Genomic DNA, 24620 nt, shown 5'->3' with positions numbered 1-24620 from the left:
TAAAATAATTTGGACAGAAATGTAGATGGGTTGTTGACAAGTAAGTTTGCTGATGGAGACACTTGATGGAGTTGTGGATAGTGAGGAAAATTGGCAAAGGATACAGCAGGATTTAGATCAGTTGAAATTATAAATAGAGAAATGGCAGATGGAGTTTAATCCAGGCAAGTGTGAGGTGTAGCACTTTGGAAGGTCACATGTAAGAGCGGGTCATTCAAGTGGGGATTGAAGAGAGAAATGTAGTAGTTATAAATACAATAACTATAATAATAGATACAGTTAGGGAAACACACAATTCTCTGGAACATATAATGTCTGGAAGTCGTGTCACCTGCCTATTGCCAGGGTTAAATGCAACTCTTCGGGGCTGGAAAAGAACTTGGAATGGCAGGAAGAGGATCAGTTATTTTGGTTCATATAGGCACTAAACGCATGTGTAGAACTGGGAAGGAAAGTTTGCTGAGAGGTTATGAGCACTTTGGGGAAAATTCAAAACAGAAACACAGTAGTGATAATCTCTAGATTATTACCTGAAATGTCAAAGCATAACAGAAAGGACAGAAAATATAAATACAATGTGCAGTAGGAAGTGAATCCAGAGAAAGTAATTAAAATATGAAAGAAATCACAGCTTATTGTCTGAATGCTTTGTCTGAATGCATGTAGCATTTGTACCAAGATAGATGAGTTGATGACACAAATAGAAACAAATGAGTTTGATCCAATAGCTATTACAGAGACAGGGTTGTAGGCTGACCAGGTAACTCGCTATTCTAGTTTGATGTTTCCAGGGAATATGTGAAAAAGGAAAGGGGTTGTATCAGTTATTAAGATATCAATACAGTGCTGAATAATGATATAGTGATATAGATGCAAAGGATAGCAATGTGGATTGGTTTGGATGGAAATAACGAATGGCATGGAAATAAAGTATGTGTGGATGCGGTCTGTAGGTCTGCAAAGTGTTACATCCAGATGGCACAAGATAAAGCAACATCCAATTCATCCATGCTGACCAGGTTTTATAACTGAGCTACCCCCATTTGCCTGCGGGATTTGTCCGAGATCACTCTCACGGTTCCTATCCATATACCTGTCTAAATGTCTTTTAAACATCACCATTGTGCCTCCACTGACAGTTCATTCCATGTACACACCACCCTCTGCGTGAAAAAATTGCCCATCAAGTCTCCTAAATCTTTCCCCTCATCTTAAAAGTATGCCCTCTTATTTTGAACTATTCTACCTTGGGTAAAATAACTGACCATTCACCATATCTATGCTTATCATGATTTTGTTTACCTCTATAAAGTCATTCCCCCTGCCTTTTGTGCTCCAAGGAATAAAGCCACTCCTTATCCAGCCTCTCCTTATAACTTAAGCCCTGGAGACCTGATAAAATACTGGTGAGTCTTTTCTGCACCTTTTCCAGCTTAATGACATCCTTTCAATAGCTGGGTGACCAGAACTGCACATAGTACTCCAAATGTAGTCTCACCAAAATCATGTACAACTGTAGCACGATGTCTGAACTCTTCAAATGAATACCCTTACTGACGAAGGCAAGCATGGAACTAGGTATCGGTACTCTTAAGTTTAGTTTAGTTTATTATTGTCACATGTACCGAGATACAGTGACCAGGTTTTGTTTACAGTCAGAGAAAAGACTATAGATGAAAACAATCATGCTCTCCACAGTGCACGAATAAAGGGTAAAGAATTTAATGCAAGATAAAGTCTGATGAAGTCCAATTAAAGATCGTTCAAAGGTCTCTAATGAAGTAGATGGGAGTTCAGGACCACACTCCAGCTGATGGATGACCGTTCAGTTGCCAGATTACAGCTGGGAGGAAACTGTCCAGAATCTGGAGGTATGCATTTGAGTCAATGGAAGGGAGGTTCTTTGCCTGATGATCTGGGCTACATCCACAACTCTCTGCAATGTCTTGCGGTCTTGAATAGAGCTGGTCCTAAACCAGGCTGTGAAACATCCTGATAAAATGCTTTCTACTTTCTACACAGCATCTGTAGAAGTTGGTGAGGGTTGTTAGGGGCATGCCAAACCTCCTAAAGGGCCTGTCCCACTTAGGTGATTTTAAGGCGACTGCCGGCGACTAGGCTGTCGCCGACAGTTATCGAGAGGAGTCTTCCAAAGATCGTAGTGGATCTCGGCGCGTCGCTGAGAAATCAAACGGTTTGAAATTTCTCGGCGACAACTGGCTTGTCGCCAGGTATCGTAGCTTATTGCGGTTGCTGTCGCATGCTGTCCCCATGTTTGATAGGTTCTCTTAAGATGCATTTAGAAGCACATAATATTAAAATAAGTAAAGTCATTTCAAAATACCATAAAATGCTTGTGTTTGACGAATTTATTTACCGTTGGGTCATTTGACAGGTAGATTGGAGGCGACAGGTAAGCGTGGGAATTTTCACGATGTTTTTGACCTCGGCCATTACATTTAAAGTGAGCTCCAAACCCAGATATGCAACCCAGAAACCAGATATACATCTCCCTTACATTTTCAAAGAATGCCCACATACTTTTCACAAAAATCCACTGAACCACTTTAAAAAAAAATGTTTTTAATACAGCTATTAGTAAACTGGAAGTAAATCCGGTTTATTCCTTGTTACAGTGAAGCTTGGTTTTTAAGTAACCCATACAAGGTGTTATAGTTCAAAACTCTTGTACTTACCGACTTGTCAGTGATTTCAGCGAAAATTAGGACGCCGGAGAAGCATTGACAGCGTGGGAATTTTCGTGATGTTTCAGTAGATACTGTAATCTCGCCTTGACTCGGCATTGTCGTGGTCACTGTCGTCGGGTAAAAGAAAAGTTTGGCGATCTGCCTCGACTTTGACAGTTGCCGGCAGTCACCCAAAAAAATTGCCTAAGTGGGACAGGCCCTTAAGCCTTCTAAGGAAGGAGTTGTGTTGGTGTGCTTTCTGGGTCATAGCTTCGATGTGGCTGGTCCAGGACAAATTGCTGGTGATATTTATTCCTGGGAACTTCTGGGAATCTCTACTTTTGCACCAACGTGCGTCTGTGTGTGTGTGTGTGTGTCTGTGTGTGTATGTCTGTGTGTGCGCGTGTGTGTCTCTGTGTGTGTGTGAGTGTGTCTGTGTGTGTGTGTGTGTGTCTGTTTGTGCGCCTGTCTGTGTGTGTGTCTGTGTGATTGTGTCAGTGTGTGTCTGTGTGTGTGTCTGTGCGTGTGTCTGTGTGTGTCTGTCTGTGTGTGTCTGTCTGTGTTTCTGTCTGTCTGTGCGTACGTCTGCGCGTGTGTGTGTCTGAGTGTGTGTCTGTCTGTGTGTGTGTGTCTGTGTTTGTGTGTGTCTGTGTGCCTGCGTGTGCGTATGTGTCTGTGTCTGTCTGTGTGTGTCTGTCTGTGTCTGTGTGTGCGTCTGCGCGCGCGTGTGTGTGCGTGCGCGGGCGTCTGCGTGTGTGCACGGGCGTCTTCGCGTGTGCATGTGTGCGTGCGGGATTCTGCGCGTATATGTGCGTGCGTGATTCTGCGCGTCCGCGTGTACGTGCGCGTGGGCTTCCGTGCGTGTGTGACGGCCCGGCCCTTGATATCAATACGAGAGAAATTTTTTGGTGCTTTGAGTGAAAAAAAATTCTACTACAGTACTGTTTGAAAGTTATTGAATCCATCCATAGTTGTGCAAATAAAGATTTATTTGGCCATTTCCATATACGAATGTTTGGAATTAATTTAGAAGGCTATTAATTGTTCCGATTTAAAAAAAAATTATCATCAAAGATTTGTGTGATGACCTATTTCATTCATTATTATATAAATGTGCAGTTCAGTCAGTACAATATAATGTGCTTTGTAACACTAAAGTGAAATGGGGAAATTTTAATACCAGCTGAGAGGGAGAGTGAAAGAGAGATCATTTTGCCCTCTATAAAGTGAAGATCAAGATCTATTCATGGCTTTATGAATATATTACATTGTAACCAGTCATGATGTAGTCATGGTGATTTAGATAACAAAGTAAAGGGAATGCTTGATCCAGATGGCAATCTTTTCAACGAGTAATGTATTTGTCAATTTTCATTGCTTGGCATTTACAGGCAACAGTGTTTCAAGACACTAGTCAGGTATTTAGTTAATTTATCGGAGACCTTTTCATCAAAAACCATTGTAAAAAAAACCTGAAACTTAAGAAGTTTAATGATTTTCTCTCAAAATGTCCATTAAACGATGTCAAGACTGTTCAAGAAAAAGTCAAAATGGTTTTACTTGAATTGCAGATATTACCGCAGGATGTGGATCAGATACAGGGATTACTCAGTTGCTGACTGTGAAATATTATTTTAATTTCTCTGTGACTGATAATTTGGGGGCAAATTGAATGAGATAAATTATTCACTTTTGGGAATCCAAAATAAACTAACTTTACCTCAAGGAATCACTGCATATGCTCACGGTGCTCAATTTTTTGAAATAATGAAGCAAATCCATGATCTCAGTAAATAATTTCAAATGAACACAGCAATTAAAAGCTGAAAAGATGGATATTTGCTTATCCCAGTATGAACAACATTCTTTGTTCTGGAACTTTGTTCATTTTAATTGACATCTTTGGAACTTACTGTAATTTATTAACAATTCAACGATTAATCATTATGATTAATCTTCAACAATTATCAGTCTGCTTTTGTATTTGTAGAACATCTTTGTGTTAATGGGATCAATCAGGAATAGATGTTGCATTTGCATTAAGTAGTAGAAATCGGTATATAAGAAATTACAGAGAAGGTTAATTTTAATTTGGGTCTAATTGTTATTGATATTTTTATGCGTAAACAAACATGATGATAAGTGACTTTATTTAGATTTCAGGTACATGGAGATAGGTTACCACAGAAAGTAACCAATGCCTTCAGTGAATGCAGAGTGTATGGAGTGTACTTCATTGAAACAAAGCCAGCAATGTAGCTATATATTTAAAGAATTAATTCACTTAAGCGAATGTTATAACATTCTTCTGACCAGAAGAACCTCAGCTCCAGGTTTTAAGGGTTTGAGAAGCAGCTAATGTCATTGCGATTCATGCACGAGGCTGTGTGTTTTATGGTTAGCATATTTCACGATGTGGTTACTCTGCAGTCAGGCAGCCAGACAAGCAATGAAAGAGCAGGCTTGTGGTTTAGGAGATCTTTGAGGCATTATCTTCTCTAGAGATAATTAACTTCTGTTGGAGAAGAGGGTTCCCCGAGAAAAGTGCAGTCTTTCTCAGGTCCATCGCACCTAATCTGCGCAGGATGTGAGGAAAAAGATGAAGACGGTTACATTTGTATGTCTGCCATCATCATGGCAGCAAATAGGTGTTACTGCTTTGGTTAGAGATCTGCTTCTGGATTGACATATTGCCTGCCTTGTTCACAAACTGCACTTCAGTGCATTTTGGAGGAGGAGGCTGAACAGCCAGATGATATACTTTATATTAGATTCCTGATTCCTAGTTCAACCAGCACAGGACTAACTGATCTGGGACAATTACTTTTGGTTTTCAGGAGATTGGGAACCTGCACAAAAAAAAAAGAACCAGAAATTCAGGCAGAGAAAACAAAGGTTAGAAGATAGTAAAAGGGAATGTTTTGTACATAATGCTACATATTTGATAAAGGAGTGTTTTGGTATTGGTTCATTAATATCGCATGTACCGAGAGACAGTGGAAAAAAATTATTTTGAGTGCTCTCCAGATAAATCATATGTATATAATCAAAACATACATGAGAATGACAGGTAGTGCAAAAAGAGAAAGGAAACAGAGTGCAGAATGCAGTGTTGCAGCTACAGAGAAAGTATAGATAAAAATAGGGCTGCAGTGCGGTGGGTTGGTAGACTGGGAGATCAAAAATACATCCTGGTCTTGAAAGAGGACCAATGGATCTACAAGTCAGCACGTCTTTCGGATCTGAGAGGAAAGTGGAATGCCCTAAGGAATCCCACGCAGTTATAGGGAGAACTCCTAAACTCCACACAGACGACACTGGGGTCAGGGTTGAACGAGGGCCACTGTTGCTGTGAGACAACGGCTGAACCAGCTGTGCCATTTTACTGTCCTTTTTAAAAATATTATCACAAGATTTGTGTTGCTCTATAAAAAGAGGAGGGATGTCAAATCTGGTGCCCTTTCTAACAAGGTTAAGCTAAAATGGATCTAATGTTTGAGAGATTAATATATCAGAAAGATTGGGTGAATGTCAGACAGGAGGGCCGTGGACCAGAGAACCAGAGGGGATGATGGAGGGAGCCGGTGGACATGAGAGCAAGAGCCAGTAAGAGAGTGAAACAATCTTGCCTTCCGCACCCTCAAGGTCGGCTGTGAGAGGTGCCTCCGGGGCACAAAGGCTGAAGATGGCCAAATGAAGAGAGGACGATGGTGAGCTGGATGGAGGTGATGGCTGGAGGCCCTGCAACAGCCTGGAGCTCACCTGGATCGCGTGCCACTCCAGAAGACTGGACCGAACTGGATCCTGAAAATTGTGCCAAAACCTAACGACTCTTTCATGCGGTCTCAGTGGACTATTTCTCTGCACTTTGTACTAATCAGGGGTTGTGCTTAAGTATGGCAGTACTTTACTGAACTGGATGCAAAAAAGGAATTTCACTGCATGTTTGTACATGATAATAAAGAACCATTGCCCATTGGCCATTGAAATTATAGGAGTGAAATGAGAAAGGAATTTTGGAAAATAATGATGTGTAAACAAAACTGTCAGATAAAATAAAAGGAAACCCAATGATTTTTATAAGTGCACAAAGAGCAAGAGGATAACTAAGGAAAGAGCAATAGCCTATTTAGTGCCAAAAAGGGGATTTGTGTGTGGGGATGGAGGATGTGTGTAATTTTCTTAATCGATCCTCAAAGGGTGAATGATACTGAATGAATTTGAATGATTCCAGATAAAATACACCACTAACTCAGTCACTGTTTGAATACTGTACCCTTTTGGTCATCACGTTTCTGGAATGATGTAATTCAAGTGGAAGGGATGCAGAGCGATTTTTTAAAGATTTTTTTGTTAGATTTTTAGATTTAGAGATACAGGCCCTTCGGCCCACCAAGTCCGCGCCGCCCAGCGATCCCCGCACATTAACACTATCCTACACACACTAGGGACAATTTTTACATTTACCCAGTCAATTAACCTACATACCTGTACGTCTTTGGAGTGTAGGAGGAAACCGAAGATCTCAGAGAAAACCCACGCAGGTCACGGGGAAAACGTACAAACTCTGTATAGACGGCGCCCGTAGTCAGGATCGAACCTGAGTCTCCGGCGCTGCATTCGCTGTAAGGCAGCAACTCTACCGCTGCGCCACTGTTATGAAGATGCTACCACAACTGGAAAATTATAGCTATGAGGAAAGATTGGAACTGGGAAATAAAAACACGAATACTGGAAGTACTCAGCAAACATGTTTCATTAATGCTTCCAACTCCATTGAAAATAGAAAGTTAGAGCAGGACATCTACCAATAGCCATTTCTGTGTACATTTTTGAGCTTGCAAAATGAGAACCTACAGAGCAGACTGGGGTCACAACAGTTTTCAGGTATATAGTAGGACCAATTGCAGAAAGTCAGCCAGGGATGAGTTATGACATCAGTGACCCCATAGGTAGACTCATTTTTGCATATAGGTTAATTAGTATGCAGGATGTTTCCTAGAATCCAGAAATATAGAGTTGTGGATGTAGCCCAGTTCATCACACAAGCCAGCCGTCTCCCACCCTTCGTTTCCGTCTACACTTTGTTACCTTGAGAAAGTAACCAATATAATCAAGGACTATTTAAAGCGTGGCCAGCCCCTCTTCCCTTTCGGGCAGAAGATACAAAAGCTTGAAAGCACGTGCCATCAGATTAAGAAACAGCCTCTTTCCTGCTGTATTCATACTACTGAACAGTCCTTTCATAAGTTAAGGATGTAGTTCCAATCACCCTACCTACTTCATTGCAGGCCTTGCATTTTTTTTTAAACGACACTTTCTCTGTACCTATAATACTATATTCTGCGTTCAGATATTTTTCCCTTTGCATATTGCACATATTATACGTGTATGTCTTGATTATACACATGTTTAGTATGATTTCACTGGATTGAACGCAAATAATATTTTTCAATGTATCTCAATACATGTGATAATAATAAACAAATATCGATTATGAAATTTCGTTGGAAGGAGGCAGGAATTTAGGTAATTCTGTTATAGGTAAAGACTCTTTCCTCTAACATTTAATTTACAACGTGCCCTGGTCTGCCGCGATACTTTGGGTGGGACAAGGTGATGGGGGCAATCTAATATTTAAATATCTAACCAGAATGTGCATGTTTATTTGGTGTATCAGATCCAACATGTAGTGCAGAAATATCATTTGAATGGGGTGTCAGAGTTTATTTGTTCAGTGGTTAGCTGTTGTATTTAATAGAAAACAAGCTGCAGCCACTGAGGAACAGATGAAGACTTCCAAAGAAATTACAATTTATTTTTCTGATGATTTAGATGTTTTTCAATTCAAGTTATTCAATAATATGACAACCATTTAATAATATATACATTTTATTGTAACTGTTAATTTATTGTGAGGCAAAAAAAAAAAAAAATCTTTGTGAAATAAGAGGGAGCGTATTTCAAAGAAGAATATTTTTCTCTTTGGCCAGGGAAATTATCGCTTCATGAAGTTATTGCTTGGACGGCGTGCAAATTGGATGCAGAAGGATCTTGAGGAGATGACTCCACTTCATTTAACTACTCGGCACAAAAATCCCAAGTGTTTGGCTTTGCTGCTTAAATTTATGGCCCCAGGAGAAGTGGACACCCAAGATAGAAACAAGGTATTGGAAATGTAATGATAGGAGTGAAGCTTATTAAAAGAAAACACAGTTTAAAGTGCTAAATTCAGAATATACTGTGGATAAAAGCTCTTTGAAGAATGTGTTTTCTTCAAATTATTACCTTCCTTTTGGTTGCACAATTATTCCAATTTTGATTCTGCCAGGTGGTGCTTCTTGAAAGAAGTCAAATGTAAATTTGAATTTATTGTCAGGTTGATCGTGGTATTCTACCTTTTGAACCAGAAAATTGTGAACGCAAGCCTGCTTTTGAATACATAAAAGTCCTGGTTGTGTATCTAAACACCAGAAGGTGCTATCACTTTCATCTTCATGTGTCAAAGAGTCATATATCATAGAAACAGGCCGTACCCCATCTACACGTCCCACCTGGCTGCGTTTGGCCCACATCCCTCTAAACCTATCCTATCTATGTACCTGCCTAAATGTTTTTTAAATGTTGTAATCGTACCTGCCTCAACTACCTCATCTGGCAGCTTGTTCCATATACCTACCACCGTGTGTGTAAAAATGGTTGCCCCAAAGGTTCCTATTAAATCTTTTCCCCATCACCTTAAACCTATGGTATCTCAATGATTTCTTTATTATAACGTATACCAAGATACAGTGAGATTCTTTTTTTTACATACAGATCAGTAAGATCATTACCATACATAAGTACAATCCCTGGTTCAGTACATAATGCATAGAAACAGCCTGCTGAGCCTATATGCAAGAGTTATCAGGTTTTGGTGCTGCTTCTGGATTCCCTTACTCTGTGCATGTACCCTATCTATTCCTCTCATGATCGTATGCACCACTATAGGATCACCCCTCATCCTCCTGCAGTCCAAGAAATTAACTCCTTGCCTGTTCAACTTCTCCCTATAGCTCAGGCCCGCAAGTCCTGGCAACATTCTCGTAAACCTTTTCTGCACCCTTTCCACCTTAACAACATATTTGCTATAACATTAGTGGAATTCTCAGCCACAGAGGTCAGTGGAGGCCAAATCACTGGATGAATTTAAGAGAGAGTTACATGGAGGTCTGGGGGCGAGTGGTATCAAGGCATATGGGGAGAAGTTGGGCACAGGTTACTGATTGTGGATGATCAGCCATGATCACAATGAATGGCGGTGCTGGCTCGAAGGGCCGAATGGCCTCCTCCTGCACCTATTTTCTATGTTAACAGGGTGCCCAAAGCTGAACATAATACTCTTAAATGTGGCCTTTCCAATGTCTTGTGCAACATAACCTCTCAATTTCTATACTCAATACTCTGACTGATGCCCAATGTGCCGAAAGCTTTCTTGATTACCCCATCTCCTAGATCTCGCTTCGTTATAACACTTCCTAGAGCCTTGACATTCACTGCGTAGGTTCTGCCATGCCTTGTATGTTTTCATCCAAATCATTGATATAGATGACAAACTGCAATGGATCCAGCACTGATCCCTGAGGCACACCACTAGTTGCAGGCCTCCAGTCTGAAAAACAACCTTCCACCATCATACTCTGCTTCCTTCCATGAAGCCAATTTTCTATCTAGTCAGCTAGTTCTCCTTGGATCCCATGCGACCAAACCTTCCAGAGCAGCCTACTGTGCAGAAACTTGTCAAATGCTTTGTTGAAATCCATATATACATCTACAGCTCTTCCCTCATCAACCTTTTTGGCCACATCTTCAAAAAACTCAATCAGATTCGTGATACACAGTCTCGCACATGCAAAACCATGCCGGCTATCCCTATTCCGGCCTTGGTTATCTAAATGCATGTATATTTATCCCTTAGAATACTCTCTAGTTACTCTCCGACCACAGATGTTAGACTCTGACATTGACTTGGGGGCTAACATGGAGGCTGATCGACCATTGAATTGTGTGTGGGTTTCCAGATGGACATGTTTGAGCTGGACCTTACCAATTCCCTTTTTCCCATGGCAGCTGTTATTGTTGCAGTGACATCCATTGTAAATGTTCTTTTAAGGTTTGACTCATTCACCTCAGAGGTGGGCATGAAAATGGCACTGTCATTCTGAAACACAGATCAAAATTTTGCATGTGATTCAGGGGGGTGTCCACCTTTGTGATTTGTTACCCAGGTTTTTCAGCATTCTTCCGATTTTTTTTTTCTCTTGCAGATCACCCAGTTGGGTGCTAGAACAACATGCCTTGCCTTTTCAGCACATTAAAAATGTTGGACTCCAATTTCTAGACAAAAGAATGTTTCCTTTGCACTGGGATTAAAATTGATGAGGAGGAGATTCTAGAATGGCTAGTTTTGCTTAAAGCAAACAAATTGCCTGGTCTGTAATTTGATGTAAACCAGATTAGATTAGCAATAAAATTATTATTTCACATGATGCTCAGAGTTTTTATAGTTTTGTTTACTAAGGTACAGTGAAAAGCATTTTTGTTGCGTGCTATCCAGCCAGCGGAATGACTACATGATTGCAATAAAGCCGTGTACAGATACAGGATAAAGGGAGTAACATTTTAAATAAAGGGAATAACATAAGGAGTAGTAGGGACAGAAATTGTTTATAGGGTTGCCATAGTCTTTTAATCTTGGCTAAATACAGGGGAGGTGGCAAAGCACGAGGAGTGACAAATATAATACCATTATTCCGGGAAGGATAAAATGGTTACTGCAGCTCAGCTATAGGGAAGCTTTTGAAAATGATAATCAGGAAAGGAAAAAAAAATGCACTTGAGAATGATTGGGCTAACAAAGGAGAGGCAGCATATATTTATCAAAGGCACAATGTATTTGACTAACATTAATATTTTAGAAGGGAGAACTGAGCAGTTTGATAAAATGAATGAAAGCTTTTGATAAAGTTCCAAGCACAAGATGTTGACAGAGTGGACACCATGGGATTCAAGGGTTGGTAACACCATACCTGGGGCAAAGTTTCCTGGAGTAACTGTTGATTCTCCTTAACCATTCTCCTTAATCATTGTTCGTGGATTAGAATGAAGATACTTGTATATCTGCAAATGTTGATATAGTGCTGAATGGAGAACTCAATTTGGAATAATTTGGAATAATTAATACTGTCAACTTCCACTAACAAAATACAGTTGAAAGAAAAATTGTTATAGGGAATCTAGATAAAGAAAATGTGGAAATAAAATCTCTTGTCTGATATTTAATGTGTTCAAAATGTTTAATTGATTTGAGTTTGTAACGTGTTTCACTTGGCTCACTTGGAAATATTTCTTATAATTTAATGCAAAAGTGATTGGTACATCAAAGGGTCTACCAAATATGCATTTTCTTGTTAATATGTTTAAATTAGCACAATAATATTATAGACAATAGACAATAGACAATAGGTGCAGGAGTAGGCCATTCAGCCCTTCGAGCCAGCACCGCCATTCAATGCGATCATGGCTGATCACTATCAATCAGTACCCCGTTCCTGCCTTCTCCCCATACCCCCTCACTCCGCTATCCTTAAGAGCTCTATCCAGCTCTCTCTTGAAAGCATCCAACGAACTGGCCTCCACTGCCTTCTGAGGCAGAGAATTCCACACCTTCACCACCCTCTGACTGAAAAAGTTCTTCCTCATCTCCGTTCTAAATGGCCTACCCCTTATTCTCAAACTGTGGCCCCTTGTTCTGGACTCCCCCAACATTGGGAACATGTTATCTGCCTCTAATGTGTCCAATCCCCTAATTATCTTATATGTTTCAATAAGATCCCCCCTCATCCTTCTAAATTCCAGTGTATACAAGCCCAATCGCTCCAGCCTTTCAACATACGACAGTCCCGCCATTCCGGGAATTAATCTAGTGAACCTACGCTGCACGCCCTCCATAGCAAGAATATCCTTCCTCAAATTTGGAGACCAAAACTGCACACAGTACTCCAGGTGCGGTCTCACCAGGGCCCGGTACAACTGTAGAAGGACCTCTTTGCTCCTATACTCAACTCCTCTTGTTACGAAGGCCAACATTCCATTGGCTTTCTTCACTGCCTGCTGAACCTGCATGCTTCCTTTCATTGACTGATGCACTAGGACACCCAGATCTCGTTGAACTCCCCCTCCTCCTAACTTGACACCATTCAGATAATAATCTGCCTTTCTATTCTTACTTCCAAAGTGAATAACCTCACACTTATCTACATTAAACTGCATCTGCCATGTATCCGCCCACTCACACAACCTGTCCAGGTCACCCTGCAGCCTTATTGCATCTTCCTCACAATTCACACTACCCCCCAACTTAGTATCATCTGCAAATTTGCTAATGGTACTTTTAATCCCTTCGTCTAAGTCATTAATGTATATCGTAAATAGCTGGGGTCCCAGCACCGAACCTTGCGGTACCCCACTGGTCACTGCCTGCCATTCCGAAAGGGACCCATTTATCCCCACTCTTTGCTTTCTGTCTGTCAACCAATTTTCTATCCATGTCAGTACCCTACCCCCAATACCATGTGCCCTAATTTTGCCCACTAATCTCCTATGTGGGACCTTGTCGAAGGCTTTCTGAAAGTCGAGGTACACCACATCCACTGACTCCCCCTTGTCAATTTTCCTAGTTACATCCTCAAAAAATTCCAGTAGATTTGTCCAATCTATATTCAAAACAAGTTATCTGTTACATAATATTTTAATACAGCAATGTGTTCCCTCTTGATACTGGCTGCTGCTATAAATAAAGTGAAATAAAAGGTTGTTACAACGTTATTTGTATTTACTGCAGAGATTTGTATTCCAAACTAGAGCAAGCTAAAAGCTTTCCAAGCTAAAAATGCTGAGATAAATATCATCAGTTTATTTAGATGTTTTAAGAACAAAATATTGAGCAGAATCAAAACAATTAATTTCACTTTAAAGAGACTGTGGTTATAATCTGTAATGAACCAAGTATGTTCAAGGTGGAATCAAAGAAAACCACAGGCATTGTGTTGGTCATGAAAATAATTCCTTCTCTGTTAATTTTCTGTTAATGAACATTATTGATAATGAATATCCTTCTAATTCCAAATAACGTATTCATATTTTCTGTTCTCTTTCTTGCCTTATCCCTATCTATCATGTAAAGATTTCCTAGATGATTAATCAACATCCAGGCCTTTTTTGCTTTAATTGCTGGGAAATGCATAACTGCTTGAAATTGCATAACTGCTTGAAATTAGGTGATTTTAACTCTTCCTGGAAAGGAGCACTGGGTGTTTAGCAATTATTTACAGCCAAAAACAAGAACTGACATTAACAATTTGCTGCAGAGAATTAACCCTATTGTTAATTGTTGCATTTTTATTAACTAATAAACATAATCACCTAGTACCTACGGTAATCTGATGTGGCTTGTTTTTGATTAGCTTTGTTAATTTTTGTAGCAAACAGCACTGCACTGGAGTGCCTACTACAATCATCCAGAGCACGTGAAGTTGCTGATAAAGCATGATTCCAATATAGGCATCCCCGATATTGAAGGCAAAATTCCACTTCACTGGGCTGCCAGTAACAAAGAAACCACAGCCATTCACACAGTGAAATGCATTCTGGTAAGCATGATGCTTTAAACACCCCTGTGAATGAAGACATTACAGTCCATGGTTTGTGAGATTGAAAGAAATAGGGGATTGTGCTGCTCTATCGTAACTTCAGTCCATTTTAATAATTAAATGTCATTTGTGCTGTATACAATTAAACAAATGGAATCAAATTATATTTTGATTTATTTTTAAGATGGAGTACTAGAGTAAGTCAGCATCCCTGAAGAACATGGATAGGTGACCCTTCTGCAAACTGATGTTCCCCAACCTGAAACATCACCTATCCATGTTCTCCAGGATGCGTCCTTGTTTTGTAAACCAGTATTTGCAGTTCCTTGTTTCTACATTCTGGATTTATTTTTAATTCGGTTCCAAATCTATGAATTTTACAATATGAAATAAAGGGTTCTTCAAATTTTAAATTGGGGGATAATTAGTGGAGGGGATTAGCCTCAGATTTGTTTATATGGATTCTCTAACCATTCTGGGTTATATTAATATGTAATAACAAGGAACTGCAGATGCTGGTTATACCAAAGAAAGACACAAAATGCCGGAGTAACTCAGTGGGTCAAGCAGCATCTCTGGAGAACACGGATAGGTGACGTTTTGGATCTGGTCCCTTCAGACTGATTGCAGGGGTTGGCAGAAAAGAAAGCTGGAAAAGAGGGGGGGGGGATTGAGGAGGGGGGGGGGGGGGTGGGTGGCTACACAATTCACAACTTTTCTAGCCATCTGGCCTTTGTCTAACAATCTGCCTATCAGAAAACACCCCACTCCTGTGTCACCTCTTATCCACCATGCTCTCCTGTCCCTTCTCTTTTCCAACTTTCTTTCTCACCCCTGTGTGAAGAAGGGTCCCAATCCGAAACGTCACCTATCAATGTTTTTCCAGAGAAGATGTCTGACCCACTGAGTTACTCCAGCATTTTGTGTCTTTCGTTGATGGTAATATATAATTTTTTTAAAGACACTCAGATACTACCTACCATTTTACCCTTACTGAGGTAGGTTTGCTTCTGGATCGACTTTAGAGCCGAAACATAGCCCATCTTCTTTGCCCAAACAATGTCAGAAATTGGTCTTGGAGCTTCACTTACAAATATGGGACAAATAGAGAGCTCATGAAAAATCAATTTTGGACTACAAGCCTGACTAGCATTGAAACTTAAAAATTGTTTTGGGTTGCAAATTGGTCGTGAGGGCTTTGGTGCTAGTGGGATGATAATCAACTTATGTGTATACAGTGTGATCATATTTGAACATATAAAGTATTAATGATATAAAATATTCGGATAACATTTACCTTTCTGGTTAATTTTACTCACGATGAACATTTAATAGCTTTAATAGATTTTGGGGCTGAGCAGAGTAATCATAATCTCTTTGTCTCATATACTTCATTATTTCCACCGATATACTTATCTGGCTAGTCTGTTTGAATCCTCTGTGGTGTCTAGGTGGGAGGATAATTATTTTGTAAAATTGCTATATGAACCTTTGTGTGTAATTTGAAACTATGACTGAATCTTTTGAAGTCTGATTATTTTAAACTTTAACTTTTAGATTTTCTAATTTTAAATATGTTGCCAGAATATATTGCAACATACTGTTCTTTCTACCCATCTGATAGGAGGCTGCTCCCACTGAATCACTGCTGAACTGGCAGGACTATGAAGGGCGAACACCACTGCACTTTGCTGTTGCTGAAGGAAATGAAGCTGTGGTTGATGTATTGACGTTGTATGAAGGATGTAATATAACATCTTACGATAATTTATTTCGAACTCCTCTACACTGGGCAGCTTTATTGGGTAAGTAATACTGAAAGTAAGCTGATGACATGTTCAGCAAATCACATTATTATTATTGTGCGTACACAGATCCAGGTCAGATTTAATACTATCTGTTATTAATAGTTTTATACTCTGGGCGAAGAGATTTGGCTATAGCACAAAAAATTGTTGTGCTTTCCTTTTTTAAAAAAAAAATCATAATGTATTTTATGGCTGAATTTCAACGAATAAAATAATTGAAATGGTTACAGTCATTTCTAACAATTAATTTGTTGCGACTAATTTAGGAAGGAAAAAATGAGGAGCGGCAAAATGGAAACCAGATCATTTTGAAATAGATATAAGAAAGTCAAACTGAAAGATCATTTGATCATTTGTAAAATGTGAGCTTGAAGGAGGCAACTAAGAAAGTGAGCACGAGATCTTTTGATTCTATTTCATTCACTCTTACTTCCCTTTCTGAATATGATGCTTTTATGGTACAGAAGTGTGAAAGTATACACCTCCAGATTCAAGGACCGTTTCTTCCCAGCTGTTATCGGGTGACTGAACCATCATCCTACAGCAACTAGAGAGCAGTCCAGAACTACTATCTACCTCTTTGGTGACCCTCAGATGATCTTTGATCAAATCTTACTCGCTTAATGGGACTAGCTCAATAGGGCACCTTGGTCGGCATGGATGAGTGTGCCACAAGGCCTGTGTCTGTGTTGTATATGTCTCTATTTCGATCTATTTCATTCATGCTTTGAGATCAAATGGAGGATTGGCTGATAATTAGGAAAAGGCAAAATAAGTGATAAACGTGTTATACATTTTCAGTTGAACTAAATTTCTCAGTAAACATTTGGTAAATTCAAGCAGTAAAAACAGCCTATATGATTTCTGGGGAAAGAGAGAGGGTGATTGATTTTTTTTTTAAATCAGCATAACAGTGGCTGGCTGAATGGTTGCTGGTATTGTTTCCTTTTTGGCAAGTTACATACGGTAGAATGGAGGCACAAGCAGCTGCAGATGCTGAAATCCTGAGGGGAAAAAAACGCTGGAAGAACTCAGCAGGTCAAGCAATGTCTGTGGAGGGAATGGACGTGTGATGTTTTGGGTCTGGACTCTTCTTAAAAGGGATCATGACCTGAATTGTTGTTTCTCCATTCCCTCGGCAAGTTGACACGATGGCGCGGGGTAGATTTGCTGTCCTACAACGCCAGAGACCTGGGTTTAATCCTGACTATGGGTGCTGTCTGTACAGAATTTGTACGTTTTTCCCGTGACCACATGGGTTTTCTGCGCACACTCCAAAGACGTACAGATTTGTAGATTAATTGGTTTTGGTAATATTGTAAATTGTCTCTAGTGTGTAGGATAGCGTTAGTGTGTGGGGATCGCTGGTCAGCATGGTGAGCCAAAGGGCTGACTCTGAGCTATATCACTGAAGGGCCTGTCCCTGTTACGCGATTTTTAAGGCGACTGCCAGCGACTGTCAGAGTCGTAGCAGATCGCCGGAATTTTCTTTTACCCTACGACAATGACCACGACAATGCCGAGTCAGGTCGATACAAGTTACTTTTTTTGTGAAACTAGTACCTGGCTAAGAGATTACACCGTCTTCGGAAACATAGCGAAATTCCCATGCTTACCTGACCGTCAAACTGTCGCCTCCAATCTACCTGTCATATGTCCAGACTGTAAATAAATTGGTTAAACAAAACTATCTTCTGGTATCTTCAAATGCCTTTTCTTAATTTAATATTACGTGCATCTAAATGCATCAGCGACAAGGGTTTTTCAGTGAATAAATAAATAAATAAATGAAAAGAGTTCTCATAGTCCAGTGCCTGTGTCAGCGTTTTATTTCATTGGTCAAAATAAATGAAACTAGAATCTTTGAATGAGATGCCATGATAAAGTACTGAGAAACACAATAAATTCAGACTCTAATTTTTTTTTAAATCACAAAAATCAACTTTATTACAACAAACTATATTCCTATGAAAGATGGGTAACTACATGCCAAAATCTTTTTTTTTAAACGGACACTTCAAACGATTACAAAATGTGCCTAAACATTTCACTGGCCGGACCTTGCTGTTGGTTTGTTCAAGTGTTCACCCACCTTTGACAGCATCGCGGTCTCCGCCCCCATTCCACACCTGGCTGTTGCAGCTGCACTTCTGTCAGCTGTCAAAACGGGTTTTGACAGTTCCTGTCGGACCTTGTCTTCTCCTGATCCCGGTACCTGTCTCTGGTTGACGTTGGTAGTTGACAATGAAATTCATCCGTCCTCAGTACCGGCGACAACCTAGCAAACCTGGGGACAGCTTGCGACAGCGCCCGCAATAAGCTACGATACCTGGCAACAAGCCAGCTGTCGCGGAGAAATTTCTCGCAGGTTAAATTTTTCCGCAACGTGCCGAGATCTGCTACGATTCATTGAAGACTCCTCACGATCATGCCTGCGACACCCCGGCGAACGTTCGGGGACAGCCTAGTCGCCGGCAGTCGCCTTAAAATCGCCTAACTGGGACAGGCCCTTAAAATAAACTGCTGTCTGTCTCGCTGAGTTCCTCCGGTACTTTTATTTTTATATGGGTGAGAATATTTGCTTTCACATTTGGAAATTCGTCATTTACTGTGCTAGTGCACTGCTTACACTACCTGGCAATGTTCTTGGTCCTGGAGTTCACAGCTTATTGCTCGTACCCTTCCCCACCCACCATATATCATAAAAGAATCTGCTGTAATGATAATTTGTGTGGAGTGAACCACGGAACAAGTATTAATGGCTGCCTGTGAGGGCTGGTGGTGGCCAGTCTAGGATGAGCAGTGAGACTGCTCAGCAATGAGACATAAGGCTCAGGGGTATTTGTCACTGCATATTCTGGATGATTCCATCCCCAAAAGCGTAAACACAGCAAGGAACCTGCATCCTGCACACATGCAATCAATTTTCATGCCGTATGCAAACAAGTGGCACTATGCGAAAGAATTTCTAGACCTTTATCTTTCTATCTATTTCTCATAGATCCCCTTTCGACAAGTGTAAACCCACGTATAAAACCATGCTGGTTTTCTTGTCACCTGAATAGAATCACTGAATTCTCAATGATTTCTTCAGTCCAGTAGCAGTGTATAATTTTTTTTATTTAGGCACAACGGTCATACAGCTTCAGAGCCAAGCATTAAAATATCTTCAGACCTTAACTAAAACTGAACATATCATATCTCACGAAACAATAAACTATGGAATTATAACCAAAAGACTAAAGACTGAACATAACTATCAGACAAAAAATACTGGACATTCAACTAACGACTTTCACACAAACACACTGCTGAAAAACAGGATTCCTTAGCGATATAGGGGACCAGGATGTATATAGAACCTTTGTACTAATAAGGGGTTCTTGTTCACAGTACAGTCTGCCTTTTTATCAGTTGTAGATTTGAGATCACTAGCTTTTTTTGTCACTGTTTACAGCAGTTCCATTCTCAAACAGTTAATGCCTTTTAAAATAAACTAATCCCATCAATTTTAGACTAACCCCATCAATTCTCTACCAGACCCTAATCCCATCAATTCTCCGCAAGCCCCTGCACCTGGTTTAAACTCGTAGTTCAAAAGAATGAATAAAAGGCAGCTGTCCTGTGGCTGAGGCTGGGTCCATTGTTAAAACAAGATTTGTATCTGTGATTTGGTTGATCCGAGATGTCAAGGATCATTATTCCCAATTTGGTCAGTGAACTTTACCCAAGGATGCATCAGCCAGCTCCTGTATAAGAATTTATTCCACATCAGAAATCTTTACATGTAGATTACAGAAAGTGTTTCATAATACTTTCATAGTAGTGTTTCATAGACTTAATAGACTGCAGATGCTGAAATTTTGAGCAGAAAACTTTTGGAGAAACTCAGTGGACCTGCGGAGTTCTTTCAGCAGTTTGTTTTATGCTTGAGTTTTTCAGATCAGCCTGTTATCCCTAGAAATATTTCTTGATGAGAAATGAACTGAAAGATATAAATGATGGCCAATCATCGAGCAATATTCTATTTTGTACTTTGCTCTTGATCGTTTGAAGTACATGACTTCTGCTTTTTGTTCATAATTACATTTTGTTTTTCAAATCTTTGAATTCTAGCATATCCAGTATATTTTAATAGAATGCTGCACCAGTAATTCATTTTGCTGGCTGAGTGCATTATTTGCTGATGTCATCCTTGTATTTCTCTGATTTAATCATAGATTTTATACCTGTATTTAGGTCATGCCCAAATAGGATATCTTCTGTTGGAAAGAAATAAATCGGGTACCATTCCATCAGATAGCCAAGGAGCCACTCCTCTGCATTATGCTGCTCAGAGCAACTTTGGGGTAAGTCATGCCTCTAAATCAATAATCTATCAAATCTGATGCTAATCTAGAAATGTATAAATTATGCTATTGTATACTTTATTTAAAATGAGCTGATGGGTTTGATTATTGGGTTATTTTAAAGTGGGAGAAGGCCTCGAGCTGTGAAGTGGCAGTAGCACTAATTGCTGCACTACCCAGCTATTGCAAAATTCCCCAGAGCTGTTCCCCGACATTAAACTGATGTAGATGTTTGTGCAAATGCCCCACCATGACTGCAATTTACAAAAGAGCAATAAAACACTTAATGATGCTGTTGAGATATTGCATTTGCATGGCTTTATACAGTAAACCCTTGTTATAACGGACCATGAGGAGGGGGTGTCTGTTATTGCTGATTATCTGTTATATCTGGGGGTGAGTTATTACCATTGTATGTATCATATCATATCATATATATACAGCCGGAAACAGGCCTTTTCGGCCCTCCAAGTCCATGCCGCCCAGCGATCCCCGTACACTAACACTATCCTACACCCACTAGGGACAATTTTTACATTTACCCAGCCAATTAACCTACATACCTGTACGTCTTTTGGAGTGTGGGAGGAAATCGAAGATCTCGGAGAAAACCCACGCAGGTCACGGGGAGAACGTACAAACTCCTTACAGTGCAGCTCCCATAGTCAGGATCGAACCTGAGTCTCCGGCGCTGCATTCGCTGTAAAGCAGCAACTCTACCGCTGCGCTACCGTGCCGCCATGTAGTTGAAACAAAGAACTATAGATGGTGGTTAATACAAAAAAGAGACACACAGTGCAGGAGTATCTCAGCGGGTCAGGCAGCATCGCTGGAGAATATGGGTAGGTAATGTCAGTCTGCTGAGTCCAGCATTTTGTGTCGTTTGGCTGGATCTTTCCCTCCGACTCCCAAGATCCTCTGTGGGTCAGACAAGATGTCCTGAACCCGGGCACCAAGCAGGCAGCGCATTCTTCATGACTCTTGATCGTTGTGACAGAAAATAGTGTCTATTCCCTTAACTATACAATCTCCAATGACAACTACGTTTTTCTTCTTTTTTCCCATCTTGAATATCCCCCTGAACCACAGAGCCCTGGTCCAGTTGTTCACCCTTCCTGCAGCCCCCACATTGGTCTGCTCAGGGAGCAAGAATCTCAGACCTGCTTGACAAGCTCAAGGCTTTTGTTCCTTTAACACTGTCATTACCTCTATTCCCCTGGCTGCCTGGCTTGCAGTCACACCCTCCTCCTGACCATGGACCACGTTGGAAGCAGTTACTCTAATGGATGTGACTGCCTCCAGAAACACAGCATCCAGGTAATTCACCCCGTACCTGATGTGCCGCAGCATTTGAAACTCAGGCTCCAGGTCGTCAACTTTGAGCTTCAGTTCCTCAATCAACCAAGATTCATCAAGGGATCTATCTGCTCCCACATCATGCAGCTATAGCACATCTCATGATCCTGCGTGCCTCCCTTTTGTGTTTCTAACTTCTTTGTATGCTTCCTGCTTGCTGCTGCTCTGCTCTGGGCTTGGCAGGTCAACACTCCTCTCTTCAGCCCTTCTCCCTGAAGTCTCTTGAGCCAAAGCCTCAATTTTGCACCACCTCAACATGGCTGCTCCCAACAGGCAGCTGTGCTGGTATAAGAAAATAACTGCAGATGCTGGTACAAATCGATTTATTCACAAAATGCTGGAGTAACTCAGCAGGTCAGGCAGCATCTCGGGAGAGAAGGAATGGGTGACGTTTCGGGTCGAGACCCTTCTTCAGACTGATGTCGGGGGTGGGACAAAGGAAGGATATAGGTGGAGACAGGAAGATAGAGGGAGCTCTGGGAAGGAGGAGGGGAAGGGAGGGACAGAGGAGCTATCTGAAGTTGGAGAAGTCGACGTTCATACCACCAGGCTGCAAACTGCCCAGGCGAAATATGAGGTGCTGCTCCTCCAATTTCCGGCGGGCCTCACTATGGCACTGGAGGAGGCCCATGACAGAGAGGTCAGACTGGGAATGGGAGGGGGAGTTAAAGTGCTGGGCCACCGGGAGATCAGTTGCGTTAATGCGGACCGAGCGCAGGTGTTCAGCGAAGCGATCGCCGAGCCTGCGCTTGGTTTCGCCGATATAGATCAGTTGACATCTAGAGCAGCGGATGCAATAGATGAGGTTGGAGGAGGTGCAGGTGAACCTCTGTCTCACCTGGAAAGAATGTTTGGGTCCTTTGATGGAGTTGAGGGGGGAGGTAAAGGGACAGGTGTTGCATCTCATGCGGTTGCAAGGGAAAGTGCCCGGGGTTAGGGTGGTTTGGGTAGGAAGGGACGAGTGGACCAGGGAGTTGCGGAGGGAACGGTCTCTGCGGAACGCAGAGAGGGGAGGGGATGGGAAGATATGGCCAGTGGTGGGGTCCTGTTGTAGGTGACGGAAATGTTGGTGGATGATATGTTGGATCCGCTGGCTGGTGGGGTGGAAGGTGAGAACGAGGGGGATCCTGTCCTTGTTGCGAGTGGGGGGATGGGGAGCAAGAGCGGAGCTGCGGGATGTAGAAGAGACCCTAGTGAGAGCCTCATCTATAATGGAGGAGGGGAAGCCCCGTTTTCTGAAAAACGAGGACATCTCGGAAGCCCTAGTCTGAAACACCTCATCCCGGGCGCAGATGCGCCGTAGACGGAGGAATTGGGAGTAGGGGATAGACTTTTTGCAGGGGACCGGGTGGGAAGAAGTGTAGTCCAGATAGCTGTGCGAGTCGGTGGGCTTGTAATAAATGTCCGTCACTAGTTTTTCTCCTGTGATGGAGATGGTGAGGTCCAGAAACGGGAGGGAGATGTCAGAGATAGTCCAGGTATATTTAAGGGCAGGATGGAAATTGGAGGTGAAGTGTATAAAGTGTATAAAGTCCAGCATTTTGTGAATAAATCGATTTGTACCAGCATCTGCAGTTATTTTCTTATACTACTGGTTGCTCCACTGCGATTTCTCTTCGAGGTATGTCCACTTTGAAGAAGTTCTCCTCCTCTCTTCGACGAGAGTTTAGCAACATGATCTCTCGCTGCTCCCCCTCTGTGATTTCTCCTGCCCTCCTACTCTACGACCACATCTTGACCCAGACTCGCTACCACAGCCACGGCCTGCGCCTCCATCTTCTGCCTCGTGGTTTCCAGCTCCGTTTCCAGACCTCCCAATTCGGACCCAACCCGGACTACCGTCTCCAACAGAGCATCTGCCACTTCTCTGAACAGTTTTTGTTCCGTGCCCTGCGTTGTACCCTGGCTGGGATGCGCAGGCACCAGAAGGCCCTCTCTCTGACTCTCCCACAGCTCCGGGCCTCATTCACCCACACCTGCAACGGGCCCCAACTATACTTCATCCTACGCCGGATCCACGCCCTCAACACTCGATTCTTCACCTACCTGGACTCCACCAAGGCTCGCAAACTATCCCGCCTCCAGACGGATGCCTCCACCGACACTCCTCGGCAGCGACTCGACCGCCCGCAGGCCCGCAACTCCACCGCTGCTCCGCACTGCCGGCCGGCACACCACGAGGCAGAGGCCCGCGGCGCCATTACTGCCACCAGGTGCAGTACCGCTCCTCACCGCCTCCCTGGGGCCGCCGACTGCCGAGGCCTACCTGAGGCCATCACCACCCACCGCCTCCCCGGGGACGCCGACCTCCACCGCCTCCCCGGGGCCGCTGCCGCCGACGCCGACCTCCACCGCCTCCCCGGGGCTGCCGACGCCGACCTCCACCGCCTCCCCGGGGCCGCTGCCGCCGACGCCGACCACCGCCTCCCCTGGGCCGCTGCCGCAGACGACGACCTCCACCGCCTCCCCGGGGCCGCTGATTGCCGAGACTCACCTGAGGCTGCCGCCGCCGACCTCCACCGCCTCCCCGGGGCCGTTGCCGCCGACGAGCGAGGCCTCTGCACCGCCACTGCCGCCCACGTCCTTCCCGACCCCTTCACCGCTGCCGCCGACCTTCCCGACCCCTTCACCGCCGCCCACGCCCTCCCCGGCCATCCGCTGACCGAGCCGACCGTCACTTACCCGGACTCCAGGTCCCCGCGGGCCTCCCCCAGCGACCGTGCTGACCCG

General features: G+C 42.4%; 1 protein-coding gene across 11 annotated transcripts in view; it reads left to right on the top strand.

Moving 5' to 3' along the window:
- Positions 1 to 24620, top strand: part of invs (inversin) — a 169891-nt gene that overhangs the window by 71378 nt on the left and 73893 nt on the right. For 10 of the 11 annotated variants that reach the window (XM_078423464.1, XM_078423482.1, XM_078423427.1 and 7 more), the window contains 4 exons: positions 8681 to 8854; positions 14210 to 14377; positions 16002 to 16182; positions 20425 to 20534. In XM_078423464.1, coding sequence (XP_078279590.1) covers positions 8681 to 8854; positions 14210 to 14377; positions 16002 to 16182; positions 20425 to 20534 — 633 coding nt within the window. The remainder of the gene's footprint in view (positions 1 to 8680; positions 8855 to 14209; positions 14378 to 16001; positions 16183 to 20424; positions 20535 to 24620) is intronic. The other variant, XM_078423488.1, reaches the window with a different exon arrangement.

The sequence above is a fragment of the Rhinoraja longicauda genome, chromosome 2, assembly GCF_053455715.1.
Source record: "Rhinoraja longicauda isolate Sanriku21f chromosome 2, sRhiLon1.1, whole genome shotgun sequence".
NCBI lineage: Eukaryota > Metazoa > Chordata > Chondrichthyes > Rajiformes > Arhynchobatidae > Rhinoraja > Rhinoraja longicauda.
The sequence above is the reverse complement of the archived record's forward strand: the minus strand, read 5'-3'. Positions and strand labels throughout refer to the sequence as shown.